Source organism: Hyposmocoma kahamanoa, unplaced genomic scaffold, assembly GCF_003589595.1.
Source record: "Hyposmocoma kahamanoa isolate Upper Pololo Valley unplaced genomic scaffold, ASM358959v1 95, whole genome shotgun sequence".
Taxonomy (NCBI): Eukaryota; Metazoa; Arthropoda; class Insecta; order Lepidoptera; family Cosmopterigidae; genus Hyposmocoma; species Hyposmocoma kahamanoa.
Genome location: NW_020654972.1, coordinates 4,203,497 through 4,221,223, shown reverse-complemented (window position 1 = coordinate 4,221,223; position 17,727 = coordinate 4,203,497). Strand labels below are relative to the sequence as shown.

The 17,727-nt window shown below is 34.0% G+C and overlaps 1 protein-coding gene across 3 annotated transcripts in view; it reads left to right on the top strand.

Moving 5' to 3' along the window:
• Window positions 1-1,731: 1,731 nt before the first annotated feature.
• LOC113238167 overlaps window positions 1,732-17,727 on the top strand; it is a 40,847-nt gene continuing 24,851 nt past the window's right edge. Inside the window, exons 1-8 of one of the 3 annotated variants that reach the window (XM_026474925.1) lie at window positions 1,732-1,749; window positions 6,862-7,040; window positions 10,168-10,308; window positions 10,593-10,720; window positions 11,172-11,460; window positions 11,897-11,926; window positions 13,697-13,771; window positions 14,504-14,560. In XM_026474925.1, coding sequence (XP_026330710.1) covers window positions 6,867-7,040; window positions 10,168-10,308; window positions 10,593-10,720; window positions 11,172-11,460; window positions 11,897-11,926; window positions 13,697-13,771; window positions 14,504-14,560 — 894 coding nt within the window. In that variant the 5' untranslated portion in view covers window positions 1,732-1,749; window positions 6,862-6,866. Of the gene's footprint in view, window positions 1,750-6,413; window positions 6,505-6,861; window positions 7,041-10,167; window positions 10,309-10,592; window positions 10,721-11,171; window positions 11,461-11,896; window positions 11,927-13,696; window positions 13,772-14,503; window positions 14,561-17,727 lie in introns of those variants that run through there. The other 2 variants (XM_026474924.1, XM_026474926.1) reach the window with 2 other exon arrangements.

Genomic DNA, 17,727 nt, shown 5'->3' with positions numbered 1-17,727 from the left:
ACAATAGGGTTCAATTAAAAGTTTAAAAACAAAAAAACAATCGACAAATTCAAAGTTCAAATATTTCAAATTAATTGCAAGTTTAAAACAAGTTTCAAAGTTAACATGTGTAAATCAAATCCACCACTCACGCCACCGCCTAGTAACAGCGAGGAAGCCAAAGTATACACTGGCCAAATTGGATACAACAATAATCTGGAGCAGCATAACACTCTGATCGTCACACATTTGGGGCAGATGAACCTGTATTTAGGCTTTTTTGTGGTCATAGTTGGTCTCATCATAATTTTTGCTTTGTTAAGATACATCAACTTGTGTCTCAGTAAACGCCTTGATCGCGAAGCTGAAGCGATGATAATGAGGATGAGAACCTCAGGAGACGGAGGAGATAATTAAAAAAAAAGTGAAGTGTAAAAAGTACTTTAGGTTTATAAGAAAGTGCGAAGTATATAATTAAAAATCAACCGCGTGAACTTTGGACTCGATGAGCGCGTGATCAGTGCATCCCCTAATATGGACATCGCCGGCATTCCTGAAGCCGGCTAGGCAACGAATCTAAAAATAGCACAGTGATAGTGAAAATTTATGATAAAAATTGCGTGTTTGCAAAAAAAGTATATAATCGAAATACGTATTAGTGCGTAAGTATTCACTATAGATGTAGATGGTAAGCAAATTAGTACAGGTAACTTTTTGTTTTTTTTTATTATTTAAAATATGTACTTATATTAATAGCAGAAGATTTATTTACACTGTATGATGAGTTACTTGCAATACGAAAATATTTAATTAAAGAAGGAAAACGTAGATATAAAGGAGTTACATGTGATGAAAAATTGAAAAAAGCAAAAAGAAAAGAAAAGAGAAAGAAAGGGAAAGAAAAAGAAAGAGAAGAAAAAGAAAAAAGAAAAAAGATCGTAGAAAAACTCGGTGAAGCAGTAAATAGTTTTGTGACGTTAATTAAGAAATGAAAATTAAGTAAGGAAATAATAGATGTAGGACAAGGAGAAATAGATAATATAAATTTAGTTTTTAATGAAATAAAACAGTTGTGAAAAATACCGGAAAACAAAAAGGACGATAAAATGAGTTCTTTTGAGTTAAAAACAGCAGTTAGTTTACTACCAATAACGACTGACGATGAATTCAGGGTTGTACAACTGATCGACGCTATTGAATTGTATGAGACTATGTTAAAAGATGATGGTGCGAAGCACCTCATAAATTTTGTTCTCAAAACGATATTATCAGCAGCAGCTAAACTGCGAATGAGTTCTTCTAATAGTAGCGTACAGCTTATGGTAAACGAAATGCGCAAACATCTTTTAACAAAGAAATCAGACCCTGCCTTACAAACGAAATTACTACGTGTACGTCAAAATGACCGTTCAATAGTGGACTACGGATCAGAGGTTGAGTGTCTTTTTACAGACTTAACTATTTTGCCAGCTAATGACAATTCTGATAATTTGAAAGTACTAAAACCAATCAATGAACGTAATGCGATTAGAAGATTTACTGGTGGACTGTATGCTCGAAGACTAAGCACCATTATGGCAGCTAGAAGTTACACATCTTTAAAGGACGCCATTCGTGGATCAGAAGATGAAGGGGTTTCGACACTTCATCTCATGAATTACCATCGAAGTAAGTTTCAAGAACATGAATGAAGAAGTAAAGCTGCGTACGGACAAGGACAACGAGGACGATACGCACCACGTGGGAGAGAACGTGGTACTCCGATTGCAGGTAACAATTCCTACAGGTAAGGTAGATATTTTTATCGTGGAAATAGTCGAGGAAATTTTAGAAATGTCAGTCGTGGTAATTACCAGCAGGTTTATAGGAATAGAAGCCAGAGTCGAACAAGAAACAGACGATCAATACACTTCACAGAAGTGAAAAATCGTGACCGTTAAGGAGAGCAAGCTGAAAGCAATGAATTTCACTCATCATTTGTTTCGCTTGCCACGTGTTTATTAAATAATTTTTATTTGTCGAAGAACTAAAATAATTTCAACAATCACTTAATCACACAAAATAAAAGTACAAGCAAGAATAAAAGTTGATGAGGTGTAAATTCAGAACGCATCCGAAGAGAAACTTTTTCTTTTCATTAGAAAAGGTTTGATAGTTCAACTGTTTTTCTTTCTTCTACCATTTCCCTCGCTATAGTGAGGTGAAAAGTTGTATGTTACGCTCGGCAGCAAAGTTGTTTTGCGTCTCGTGCCTTGAAACCTTCGCTACGCTCAGGAATATATAATTTTAGCTTCCTTCGCTTGCTCAGGGGGCCTACCACAACCTCTTAAAACAATATTACTTTAACCTTATATTGACTTTGCGTACCATAACGCGCTTAAAGTAAGCTTATTGTAATGTTAAAACTGACGTTTATTGGCAGCTTTGTGACTACTCATTCACTCAGTTCGTATCATGACGCGACTTTAACATTAAAGTAATATTGCTCTTATGTCAAATTTAGCAATCTTAAAATAGTCACACGGATCACGGATGCAATGGAAACAATATTATTTTCAGTTTTATTGTCTTAATATTGATTTGTAATCATTATTTGTAATTATTTATTTACATATATCTCTTCAACATTTTGTTTATTTTTTATTTATTAGCACATAGTAAATAATTTTTCGTTAAATAAAAATACGCAATGTTTATTTCGTAAAATTATAACAGCGCCATCTATATGCTCTTTAGCGAAACTAACATTCGACACTAGACTATAGTTCCGAATTCACAACATGACTACCAAAACTTTCATGAAAATGCGGTATAATTATTGAAAACAATGTAATTTTAATAGATTTTATTATTACATACTTTTCTTTTTTTAACAGTCATAATTCTCTGAATGTAAATAACATTAAGTACTTAAACATTATAATACGATAAGACGATTCGGAACATCAAAAAAAAGAGATGGCATTATATAGTAACATTTAATTATTTTTTAACTTTATTTTTGTAGTCACTGCAAATTATGTATTTTAGTTCGTCATTATAATTTTTATTTTCCGCTTTCTATACTACATTGTAATGCTGTGCATAACTGTAAGAGGAGTGTAAATTTATTGCCTATTTGTTTACAAGTATGTTTAATTTAAATATTGATTTGTACTCTGTAGTTGTGCCAATAAATAAATAAATAAATAAATAAATAGCGTTATCTCTTTCCTATTTTTAGTAAGGAATCATTGACTTACAAATAAAAAGTCAATGGTTCTTTCAATCACTTTTGCAATAATACATTACTTGGTTGTCAGGTTCGTCATGGTATGAATATGAGTAATATTATAACAAGCTTACTTTAAGCTTACATTGAAATAAGATTGGTTTTGGAAAGGTTATGGTAGGCCCCTAGGTTTCAAGCACTCGCGGCAAACAACAACTTTCCAGGCTTGCATAACAAATAACTATTATATTAATGTGTAAGCCGTGATTACTTAGTGGTTGAACTACCGAATCTGAAGTAGCGGCCGTGGATCAAATCCAGGTTCACACCGCCGAGTTTTTTGGAATTTATGTGCGAAATCTAGTTTGAAATTAACCATGAGCTTTTCAGTGAAGGAAAACTTCGTTGAATGTGCACATCGAAGAAGGTTCACAACCGTCGGAAAGCGTATGAAGCAGAAGAAGGCCCGAAGAGTATCTTTGAGAGATAGGTTTAAGGAAATTAATATTCTTACACTAGCGTCACAGTACATCTATGCAAATGTAATTTATGTTAAGTGACAGACATAACATTAATACGATGAATAAAAATAAACTAGCTGTTCTTGATAGTCGTCTTCACAAAGTGACAAATTCATTTAAGGGGCAATGTATACGCTTCTACAACAAGATTCCGGTTGATATACAAAATATGCCATTCACGAGGTTTAAAACTATAGTGAAACAAACACTATACTAAAAGTTGTTTATTATCCAACTTCTGCGTACTTGAATGACAAACATCCGTGGTAGTAACCCGTTTAGCTCACGGAGATAGTCTCGATCTCTGATGTTTGAAAGTAAAAAAAATATATATTGTAAATGTTGAATGCATACAAATGTTATTTACAAAGAGCAACCACTAGAGTTTCTTGCTCATTCTTCTCGGGGACTCTCCCTTACTAGCGGTAGTTTAACCAATGTAACGATTTCAAGTGTAATAATGCTTACCTATGAAATAAAGATTTTTTTGATTTTATTTTTTCAACCCGCATTGGGCCAACGTGACTGGCTATGGCCTAAAATGGGTTGAATTATATTAATGTGTAAAATAATATACCACCTAATCGACATACCAACATTCAAAACATAAAAGTAACGATCACACGCAGGTCACAGGCCGTGCGCCCGCGCACAATGTCTGCCCGCTTTGTTTCCATGTGAAATATTACTTCCTAATCAGATAATGAAATAATCATATACAATTAGTCGTTGGAATTTCGAACACAAACACCATTGTCGCTTGTAAAATGTAACATAAATATATTTGGCACTTAGTTAACTGGTTCATATTTGGTCCGGGACCTCGGGTATCATAGCTCACATTTTTCTATGAAATGACATACCAAAAAAATATGGAAGGACTGAGAGACTGTTTAATAGCAGTATAGCTATATATCCTTGTGAAAGAGTTCGTCGAGAGAAGTACTACCACCTTGCTTCTTGCGTTCCGGTTTTGAAGGATAGGGATGCTGGTGAAATTATAGGCACATGACACTTGTCAACATATATCCCAAGGTGACGGGCGCAGTGGTAGTGCCCCTCCGGTCTTTGCGGTTTAAAGCTCTGAGTGGCACTGCAAGTGTTATGAACAGGCGTGTCTCTTACCACCAGGCCCACGACTTGCTCGTTCCGTCACTTGGTATTGTAAAAAAAGAGACACTCAACGTATTAGCCACTCGCTGCCAAACGCCATGCCAACGAACCAGCGGACGAATTTTTGTATATGCTTCTTGCATATCTTTGTTTTTGGTTTTATGGTTTTTAACGACTTTTTTGCTTGCTTGATTCGTTCCATGGCTTAGCTGGCATAATGTCTGGCATAGTTTTCTGGAAAGTGCAAGTTCGAATGCAGCCGGATCGAAGGAATTTTGTCTTAGAGATCGATCTTTGTATTAATAATTATTGACATAGTTTTTTAGCAAAATGGCGTTTTTTTTATTTGAACGTTACTTGTGTTATATATATTTATATCTTATTTTATGTACAACTACATATAGGGTTCTTTGTAAAATACTAACAACCTCGCAAGAGCGGTCATCATAAACCTTTACTTTTGTAAAATAATATTTTTAACCGACTTCAAAAAAAGGAGGGGTTCTCAATTCAATTGTATGTCTTTTTGTATGTATATTAAGATTTCGATGATTCATTTTTCTTGGAAAGTAGGTACTTACCTCATGGTACGAAGGTACCACCTGGTCCCATTTAAATTTGAAGAAAATATTCCACCTCTAATGGTGGCTAAACCAAGGGATAAATGACTTTAGAAGTTGGTTTTTTAGTACTGTGTACTGAGATTATAAATAGATCGATTTTTATAGTTTAACAAATAGGTCTTAACGATAGTAACTCTGTGCGGTAACAAAAGAAACCAGTAGGATAAATACCACTTCAATGCAAAACGTAAGGGGGGGGGGGGGGGCGTTTACATTTATAAAAAACCATGGAACAAAGGTTCTCATTTATGATGTTAGTAATAATAGTTCTCACGACAGCCGCACTGAAGTGCGACCAAATTTTCCCATGCCTGTTTTTATCCAGTCGATTGAAATAACTGGCGGAACTGCTATCCCATATTGCAGGGTGTTGTTTTACATTCTACATAATTCTTCAATTCAATTTTCACCCATAGTGGTTAATTTGAAAAATTAACATGTACACCTCACGAATCGTGACTGTAACCGAGCGTGAATGTCGCGCGAAAGTTGCGCGGTTGCAGCGCTTCTAGAAATTGTATGAAAAGTATTTTCGCGCGCAATGACTGCCCAGTTACCACGCTTTCAGTTACATTACTAGCGAATCTGTATTCTATTTACTAGATAACAACATTTAAATTCCTCTGAACAATACAACCGCGCGAGACGCTCAATTAAGATAAAACGTGAATGCTACACAAATATAGCGTATTTTGCCAGGGCAGCGCGGCGGCCGCACGGCCTGAGCGCGATGATATTCGTGTCGAATAAAGGCGCACTTACGCGGTTAAAAATCACGGTTAAAACCAATCAAAGCTTCTTTATTACAGTAACGTCAAGGTAACTTTCTCAGAAAATCACGAAAATCTTTTCTTTATAATCTTTTTAAGTAAATCTACTGGCTGAATTAACAGAAGACTAAATCAACTGTCACATTTAAATGCAGTTTGTCATTTTTATCTTTAACTTTTCTAAATGCATACTGTAAAATAGTTATGGAATTTTAAATTACTTTACACCATTATACACACGCATCTACCTACATCATGAACCATTAAGGGTATGGATCAGAAATAAGGTAGGTACGTATCGTATTCGCTTCTCTATTGTCGTTATGGACTGTTATGGTTCCATTTTATATGGTTCCAAAACCGATTATCAAACAAAACGAGAAAGTATTTTTGGACATAACAAGGATATGTCACTCCTCTCTGTTTTGCTCAACAAAGACTAAAGAATTTCATTTCAATATGCTCTTCTTTTATTAATCATAAACCCTCTCAGCAGTTAAATTCATTCATAGAAATTTTAAACCTCTAGTATAAAATACTAAGAGTGTGATATATATTTCCTTGACTTTCCTTATAAGTAGACAAGGCTCAAAACCTGTTTTTTTACATTTGAGATCTACGAGTATTTATATATGAGTTTTCAGCCAATATGCAATATATCAAAACCGATAACCAACCATGTGAGGTCACAATGAAGCTGAGGAACAGCACATCGGATCAAAACGTTGTCATCACATACGTTTGTCTTATAAATGACGTGAAACCAACTGGATCGAGACATTATGTTAATAAATCTCACAGAATACAATATGGAGTAGATGAGGTTAGAACTTACATACTACATAAGCATGACGAACTGGAAGCCAAAGTATCGATGTTATAATTTTGAAAGTGGTGTGCTCAAATGCCCGCGGTATGCGAGTGTTTTCATACACAAGATTGGCTACATGCGAACACACACGTGTATATACCACTTACATACTAAATAGTCTACCATTAGGTTAGCCAGAACAGCAGGGCTAAAAAGGCCGCATTGGCAGAATCATAATATGATCAATCGACAATTCATATTCAAATAGATGATGCGTTTTATGAATTGTTAATTAATCATATTATTCTACTAATACGGCTTTTTTAGTCCTCTGCTTCGTTCTTTACATATCTATTCTCTTCTTTAACATCAATCTATTTGTACGAGCTCGTGCATTATGTGTACTTTTGACCTTTAATTTGTTCATGGCTTAGTCTCTCTTTCGGCGGTTTAGAACCACAATGAGAAACGACAACATCTTCAAATAACCACTTCTACAAGTGGTCACTTCTTGAAATTACCATTTCTTAAAATGCTGCTTCTACAAAAAACACCCCTTGAAATGGTCACTTCTTGAAATCGCTACTTCTTGCATTGACCACTTTTATAATTCAATATGTTTCGGCTTCTGATTAAGATGATTACCACAATTTTGACGATGGATATTTAAGTTGGTATATAAATTAGATGTTCATTAGATAATATTGCTTATTATCGCCCTGAAGGGTAACGTCCCTCCGTCCATCGCAAATGGATTTCGCAACCATTTGACAAAAACAGGCAAATAAAACATTGCATATAAGTTTTTATTTAATACAACTATGTGTACATGGAGGAAGAAAAATAGCATGTCTCGGCATGGTCCTAAATTGGCGAAAGGGTATAAAAATAGTAAAAAAAAAAATACAGTTAAAAAATAAAATTGTCACTTCAAGAAGAGGTCATTGCAAGAAGTGGTCAATTCAAGAAGTGGTCAATTCAAGAAATAGTCAATTCAAGAAATAGTCAATTTGAGAAGTGGTCCTTTTTAATTGTGGTCATTTCTCATTGTGGTCCTAAACCGCCGAACTCTATAAATTGTACCGTTAATATAAAACTGGATTCACATCCAGTATATTCACCATATTCACATATGTATTGTACGTTTTGCTGTTCTATCCTAATTCTGAAAAATCTGTTTGCATTATGTTATGAGATTTGATACGAAATTTGATGTATTGTAGAAATCCAATAACATTTCAATAATATGGTAACCTTGTTTTGATGCTGTAACCAGGAGAGTCTGCTTGCAGGCTACCTAACTCCTCAACTATTCATTGCCAATTGTGTTTGGGCTCATTGTTACGCTGTTTTGTATCCAGGGTTGTTTTACATTTGGTACAACTAAAGAAGTTGAGTTTAGTTGAATAAGTTACGTTAATAGAAAGTGGCAATGACGTTGTTACGTACGTACGTACGTTACTCATAAAATGGTATATTCCACAAATCCCCACTAAGGAATCCCCACTAGTGGGGATATTAACACTTTGTTAAAATTTATTCCACAAATTCCCACCAACGTAGTACTTGCTACGCACTGCAGATTAGTGGAATATAAATCCCCACTAAGATGTTATTTTATATAATTTAATATTTTTTTAGGTGACAGATTTGTGGTTGGCAAAAAAGTCTTTATTGATTTTCAGCACTAATGTCGCGTCAATATCACGACACATAGAGTTCAAGTCAATATAGAGTTTTCCTTAAATTTAAAATGGAGTGCACACACAATTCCGTAAATATATGTTGAATTAGTGGATTAAAGAAGTTTTTAAGTGCAATATCTGTTTTTAACGAACGTTATCGTACTTACAAACTTTTTAGAAGTATAGCATAATAAACTTAATATAATAAAGCTATTTAAAAAAAGGGGCCAAGCCTGTTGAAGCTTTTGTACATTCTGAAAGAATTTGACTTATTGTTCTTGAGAAACATACAGTGCTATTCAGTGCATCGATAACGGTTACAACGAAGCAAGGAAAGAGATGAATTCATTTTTCAGGGTTAGATGGAATTCACTGTAGGCGAAATATCGATTGTACATTTTTTAGAAAAAATACGCTAAAGTTTCATGTTACATATACTATATACATATATATATGTAAATTATTAATATGAACAAACTTTCATTGATTTGTTGTTTTGTTGATTTTGCTAATTATTTACATTATTCAATGTTGTATTTAGTTTTATAACTAGTCTAGTCGATTATTGTAAATATGTTGTTTTTTAAGAAGCAATCTAGCTCTAATTACAGTTTAAAATGTGCTTCTATAAATCTTACATTAAAATTATTAATATAAACAGAGTTTTGTTGATTTGTTGGTTCTGCTTATTATTTTGCAATATTATCTTTTAATTTTATAAGTATTCTAGTCTATTATTGTATAGTGATTTTTTCAGAAACAGTCCAGGCACCAATAAAAGTTTAAATTAGTTATTGATTGCATCACTTTCCACAATTGTGAACTGTGCTTCTACTTACATTTAAATAATTAATATGAATAAATTTTTGTTGCATTGTTGATTTACTTATTATTTATATTTTTCAATGTTCTGTTTTAGTTCTATAAGTATTCTAGTCGATTATTATGGATACGTAATTTTTTAAGAAAGCCTAATAAAGTTTTTTAAGTCAATAGCCATTTATTATGTACTTCCTAAAATTGCGAACAGTGCCTATACTAAATGATTATTGGCTATTTCATGTTCCCGTATGCAAGCAAATAAAAATCACTTGCAATTTAAAAAGAACTTTGTTTTTATTATATTATGAAAAAAAGACTACAAATATAGGTACACTTGTAGTAGAACCAACTAGTATTTGAAATATGTTTGTGGAAGAACCTAGTTAACTTCTTTACGCGTTCAAGGACAAAAAAGGAAAGTGTTTTGACTCCATTTCCAATTTAAGCATTTTATTTAAACAGCCGGTAAGAAATAATCTCTAAATGGGGATTTTTATTTCGCAAATCCCCACCGCGTAGCAAGTACTACGTTACTGGGGATTTGTGGAATTTAATAAAATGTTAGATCTCCACTATTGGGGATTTCTTAGTGGGGATTTGTGGAATATACCCATAAAATTAATCTGTTAAAGGTTGATATCGATGCTGAACCCATTCAGGTCGAAAGATCGAAAGCTCTCCATGAGCTCGTTGAGTCACGAAAGCACGAAGAGGTGTTGAGCAAAAATAATGAAGATCAGCCTGGACAATTGAATTCATCGACGCCAGCGTATGTAAGTGCACAATAGTTGTAAACATGATCGCGTAAATCAAATCGTATCTTTGGTATAATAAAGCCACATGTGATAGTACGTCAAATGTGTTTTTTACGAATCACTTGAAAGAAATCTAATACGTCACAGTTCTAAATAGTGAATGTTTAAGTAAAAAAACAATGAATTTTTACTATTTTTACATACTATTTGGATGCTATTTAGAATTATTACTATTTATATGTTATACTTTGACGGGCTTTATCGACAAACTTGTCTCTTAAACAGGATGGTTATTTTTGCAGCCTACCATCACCTTCAGCGAAGACAGTGAACTATCCGACATGGATGATGGTTTCAGTGATCCAAAAATTCTGAAACTTACCAAAATGAAATGGCTCTCCGAAAGTCAAGGTGGCACTCCCGATTCAAGGTAAATATCTATTTCAAGTAACTTTATAGATATACTTTTGATTCTATATAGAGATAGAGACAAAGAGATGGATATATTATGTCGTTCCAGAAAAATTAACGCACTAACAGGTGCAAAACTAAAACGTAACTGGAAAAACTCTTGAACGGACTGGAATTAACCCGGAGGCAATTTTGTTGTTGGTAACATCAATCTCAAAAGTTTATAAGGCCATTAATTAAAATACCAAAAAATTCAAGAAATTAATGCAAATTATATTGTTGTCCACACCACGAGTGTTGTTTAGTATTTGACCACTGCAAAAGCAAAAGGTGAACAGTTTTACCCATATGTAGTAAAATTGAGCACGTGTTCGCAAAATCGATGCTATAAACATGAACATTAAGTATGACCTAGATTTTGGCAGCATGACGTATCATTCGGAGGCATTGACTAAGCTCTCCTATTCCAGCATTTCACTATCGCCAGCACCTTCAACCACCAGTTCTAACTTCAGTAGAGAAACAGAATACGATGATAATGAAAGTGACCCAAATCTTGGAGACAAGTATTTATCAACCATCCTCCGTATAGATAAAGAGCACAACCTATTTTTCGGCTTGTCGAACATAGCGATTGTGGGCTCCCGACAATTTAAGAAGATGCGTAAGGACGAGGATAATAAACCATTGTTTCCACAAACAACTATAGTGCAAGTAGTTTATACAGGATGCGTATGTCAGGGTTGCTGCAGACATAAGGTTGGTACAATTAGAAAGTTTATATACGCCGTTTTTTTTTAATTCATTTAATGTTTTGTTTAATATAGTTCGGAGATATGTCATAATCACTTTACTGGAAACGTCTTGTTTGTTGTAAATAACTAGAAAAAATTTTAAAGGTGAAGCTATCTCATAATTGCATTGTTCAAATAATAGTAATAATAATAATAACGCAACACACTCATAGCCCCGCACTAGGAAAAATCCTGTGTCGCGTGTGCCATGGACATACACATAGACAATCACAAATTACACCCAAAGTAACGAGAGAAATAAATGTAGGCCATACACATATTCTCCCAGCCTGGAAATCGAACCCAGGACCTCTGCGTGGCAGTCCAGCATGGTAACCGTTCGGCCACAGAGGCAGTTAAATATAATTATTGATCTAAACTGTTTCAATTCTTTTTTTCAGTCCAAAAGTGATTTCCCAAGGTCGTTGAAGGTAAAATACATTTTTATTACTAAATTTAAAGTGATGCTAAGTACATCAAATCAACTGCTATTTAAGGCCTTGTCTCAGGTCATACAACTTAAAATGATGACGAAGATGAAATATGATAGAAATTACAGGTGTCTACAGACCGAACTGACCCGGGCGGGATGGTGTCAGTGGTCTTGTTTCTAGAATCATATCATAGGATTAGATTAGAAATAAGGCCGCCGCCGATACCAAGCCGCGGTTATGTCGCTGGGTTGGCGGATTCTTGTCGAATCTGCTACGTGAAAAGTAATGGCCTAATCCGTACAAATCCCAGACAGACCGATTGACACAAGAAAATAGTAGATTGTACAACAAATGCATAAAACGCGTCTCTTTACCCGAGACGAGTATATCCTTACTTGTGTATGGGTGAATATTTAAGTCGAGGGTAAAATGGGTTTTATGAACGAGTTATACACTCTGCTTTTCACTTCGATTGTGAGGAAATTAAATAGCAATATCACAAATAAATGATTATTTAATTAAAATTCAATGTAAAATTATAACAATTAGACATATTTAATGTGAAGGTTAATATTTTATTTATGCAACCTACACCCAGCATAAATACGAACTTTAAGAGCATGAGAAGCTAAAACTATATTTATATGATTTACTTTTAATGAAACACACACTAGATACGTTGCCTTTCCGGTGACGACGCTAATATCTTTTCGGTGACATTAATATCCTTTCTGATCAGTAGTTTTTACATCATCGACGTATTTACATCAAAACATAATCCTGGGTCGAAATATATGTATAAATAACTTTTCCCTCAACAATCACAAGTTACGTTCGTTCGTGGAAAAGACAACAGAAGCCCAAAATTACAAATATTTCAGGGTAATTGTGTTGATTTTATTCATGCCATATGACAAACCTTTTGCTACAACACTATAAAATTTTGTATTTAGCACAAATTGCAAACTTCAGGAGTAGTATAGAAGAAAACATGCGTTGCGGATTTTTTGGACCTTAAATTATCAAAATTATTGCAAGCCAAATCTAGTAGTGAAAAAGTTTTAATCTGCCCTTCAATTGAGTATACGATATTATATAAACAACGTTGTTTCTACTAGATTTCTCTCTGGCTTTACCGTTATTTAGAATAGAATAGACATTTATTGCAACGCCACAACACATAGATACAATAAAAAATTGATAACACAGACAAACAAAACAAAATAAAAAGAATTAATAAACAAAATAAAGAATACAATAAAAAAAACAACATAAAATAAGACAAATCAGGCAAAAAGCAAAAAAAAAACAAAATATAACGACTACAAATTTTGCACTGTCGTATATGTGGTTGTGGCCTACGCAATTCAGTATAAGCCACAGCCATGATTGACCGTGGCGCTTGTTTTCAATAAGCCCTGAGCCGAGATGAGTGACAGACGTGTGTGTAGCGAAATAAAAGAACTTAAAATAAACTACTTGAATATTTGTGTATGTGTTATTTGTACATTGTGTTACTGCTGTGTGTTATATTATAGATCGTAAAAGTACATAAATATAGCAAAAAAAATATAAATATACCTACTATGTGCGTTCATAGTGTGGTGGCGTAATTAGGTAACAAGTAAAATTACACAATATACAACTCAATTGCTCCCAGCCAAGTCGCGACGAAAGATGCGCGGACTGGTGCACGGGAGGGGAGAGGACGCTATTCGATAGCCAGCACAACACCTTTCGCTTGATTTGAATAATGTACTTTTTCAGTGTGGAACAGGATGCACGTTTTGTTGTTTAACACCGAGTCGTGCTAGTTGCCTACCGCAAAGAACACTGTTCGATGTGAGTAAGTATTAACGTTATCTTTTGAAACATATTTCAATTCTCACACATCCAAAAAAATACATATTTATTATACGTTTTTTCATATGTCATTCTTAGAGAAGATATACTAGAAAGTAAGCATGCCCGAGGACTTAATATTCAGGTAGAAATAAACTAACATCAGTACAGAGTACTGTAAAAACCGACCTCAAAGTCATTCATGCCCTGGTTTACCACCCTTAGAGGTGGAATTTATTTCTTCAAATTTAATAGGACTACATCTGAGGTATCTTCTTTGCAACAAAAAAAGAATCATCAAAATCGGTTCGCAAATCGGAGTTATTGTGTAACATACATACAAAAGAAAAAATATACAATCGAATTGAGAACCTCCTCCTTTTTTGAAGTCGGTTAAAAATATATTTAATGTGAAATTTACCATGAGCTTTTCAGTGAGCTAACATCGTGATGACGCCTGCACTTCGAAGAAGGTTCGTAACCCTCGGTTTATGAAGTCAGCAATGCGCATTGGGCCAGCGTGGTGGACTATGACCTAAACCCTCGTCTGAGAGGAGAATTTAAATGAGTCGATGATGATGATGACAATGATGAATAGTTTTTTCTTAGTCAAAAAGGAGATCAAAAATCAGTTCGAACAATGACGAATTTTTTCACATGTTTTGTATTTATTAAACGTTCTACTTAATGAACTCGGAAGAATTCAAAATACTACTAAATTACCTTTTTCAGGATTCCCCGAGGAGCTGCCCAGCTCCGCCGTGCCCAGATTTATTAAAGGATAAACCAGTAAGTATAAATTAAATGAACAGATTCTATTACTGCAAAATCTGCACGTTAGCTCTAAATGAACAGGAGATATTTGTCTGACAACTAGCTTTATTTACCGAATTTCGGAAATAAGAACTGTATTTCATCAACCAACAGCTTTCGTATATTGACTCCACGACAGCTCTTGAGCAAAATAATGATATACCCTTGGTTGCTAAAAGCATCATCCCATCTCTGCTACGCTCTAACACTTTGTACGGGATTGTTAACTTCGCTTTGATTGAGCTATAGTGTTTAGTCCACTGCTTGTTCCCTTACTTGCTTACTATATTTTTTGCTGTGTCACTATCTTCTTCGCCCTTGTCAATACCAGGCATATCTAATCACCACGCGCCGACTAGTTTTTTTATTTTTATAATACAAAATGTTTAAAATTTCAGAGAAAGCAATGTTCTCTCCTTCCTAAACTAATGGAAACATAATTCGGTACCAAAATTTAAAATAAAGCAATGTTCTCTCGTTCCTAACCTAATTGAAGCATAATTTGGTACCAAAATTTCAACGAAAGCAATGTTCTCTCCTTCCTAACCATTAGGTTATAGCTTTCCGTGTATTTATATTGCTAAAAAGAAATTTTAGTACCGAATTATGTTTGAATTATGAAACATAATTCGGTACCAAAATTTCAGAGAAAGCTATGTTCTCTCCTTCCTAACCTAATTGAAGCATAATTTGGTACCCTTTGGTGGCATAAAAAGCCACATGTAATCAGACATTAAAAATTGCTTTTACCACATAAAAGTCACAATCGCAAAAATACAAAAGTAACGACATCTATGTACTAGCGTACTAGATGCGACGTTCCCATACACACGATGTGTTTTACTGATGTACGGTGAAGACGCTGCATGTCATTCAGTTGGTTGTTAAACATTTAAGATGGCCGATGCAAATGCGGTCGTCTTTGAAAATTTATTTACATCGCTGTGTTGTTCACATTTCGCTATTTGACTAATTGTGTGAATATAAATTTAAAGTTTGAAATTTTCACATTGATTCGGTAAGTAATGTTGTGCTTTTTGAGTATATTTTTTACTAAACGTTAGCAATAACTAACAAAATATTGTTGTTCTCGTTTTACGGCTTGGGATTACCTATCAGAAGTCAGAAATACTTTTACCCGAAATAACGTTAGCTCGAATTTTCATAATGTCATATTTTTTAGGAAGATTACAAAGCAAAAGCTAATTTTGTATTTGTGAAAAGCAACAAAATTACTCGAAAGCACAACGGTTTTATTATAAACCGGTTTTCGGAATTACGAACATTTGAGTTTACGCTTAGTTGGAATATCGGTACATTTCTATAGTACACGCTTATTTTCACATTTGTAATAATATTTGTATGTATGTATCTGCCCAACTCTTTATTATTTCTTTAAGTAGATTTGTACAAAATTCGACATAATAATATACATAAAAATTAATTAATATTTACGATAAAGGCTACTCCATTACTTTTGTGTTCAAGTGATTTTCAGTCGAAGCTAAATATGGTATACAGTTAAAATTAAATGTTTTAGTTTTTTGTATTTCGTTACATTTCACTACGTTTGTATAGGTTAACTTCGGACATTTTTTTCGTGGTTTTAGTGTTAGACCCGACGTCCATTTGTTGGTACGTCAATGGTTATATCATTGAGTTTATATTTTTTTAAATTTGTAAGTGACCATATAGATTTAAAAAATATAAACAACGATATCTATGTAGGTAGGTTACCTGACTGCATGGTCTAAAGATCTTTGCCTTTCGGCAAGCAAAAGTACATAACATGACATCAATCACTTCAACATCTCTACTGTATTTTTTTCCTTAACTTAATTAGTTTTTTTTAGTAGTATAATAATTATAAATAATAAGCGGAAGGCCCCTGGGTCAAAGCAAAATGAAATGTATTGTTCAAGTAATAGCGACTTTGCCAGGGGCTTTACGTTAATTCCCCAACTATGGATAAATATCTTTGGTAAACACTCAATATTATCTGACTGCCTAGCTCATTCCGAATAGGTTTATACGGTCATATCTGCCCACGGTACTACGGTTACTCTTTGACAAAATTCAACACTAAAACAAAACACTGTCACTGTTGATAGTGTTTTGTTTGGGACCATTTGGAACATATACACCCGTATTTATGAACAAAGATAAGTCCGACTTAAGCATAAATAAAGTCTCAAGTGTGTCTTAAGTCAATAATTGGTATTTATGAACGATCTTTATGTCTCAGCTCAATCTTAACTCGGTCTCAAGATCGAGTTATGTTGCACTTGTATCAAACCAGTCTTTAGCTGTCTAAGTCTGACTAGAAAATATTTTAACATTTTTATCACTGGTTATTTGCTTTTTCTCTTGAGTTGCTCTGACATATTTTTTTACGTATTTACCTACCGTTTTATTTTGGTTTATAAATTTGTATTAAAACCTTCATGGCTAATTATCTGGAGAACGAAGATGATTACCGTGGTGTAAAAGCACCTCACCTAAAATATATCTGAGGGATCCTGGCAATATCTTGGAAATACTGGATGACGAACAGTTTTTCAGCCGATACATGAATGAAAATTTGATGTGTACCTATTCTTCTCATTAAGTAGGAAAGTAATTTATAGTATGACTAATTTGATATTTATGAATATTATAAAAGATTCAATTACCACTGTGGGGTAAACTGCACCACGAGGCCAATCCTCTTGATACTGTCTCTAAACAGTTCACAATGTCAAAATACTTCTATAAATCCTTGTATCAATAACGAAAAAATAAATATCAAAGTTATACGTTTATAAGAACCCAATTATGTACCTAGCTTTGTAGCTGAACACCGTTTTGTACAGGAACATCAGTTTTGTTTACTGCTATCGACTTGTTTTGGTTTTTCATTTCACATAGGTTCAGAAAAGTGCAATGGAACCTATCTATTCTGTTCCTGAATTCACTAGGTGTGAACCCAAGAACTTTGATACTTCAGTTATTTCAACAAACAGTTCAACCCATTGTATTAAATAGATTAATTCGAATCCCTACAGCAAGTGATACAATAAAACAGAGAGAGATAACTCTAATCTTCATTGGTTTTCATCTTCATGTTCCAGATTTTCCAAAGAAATAGTTGTAAACACCATTTT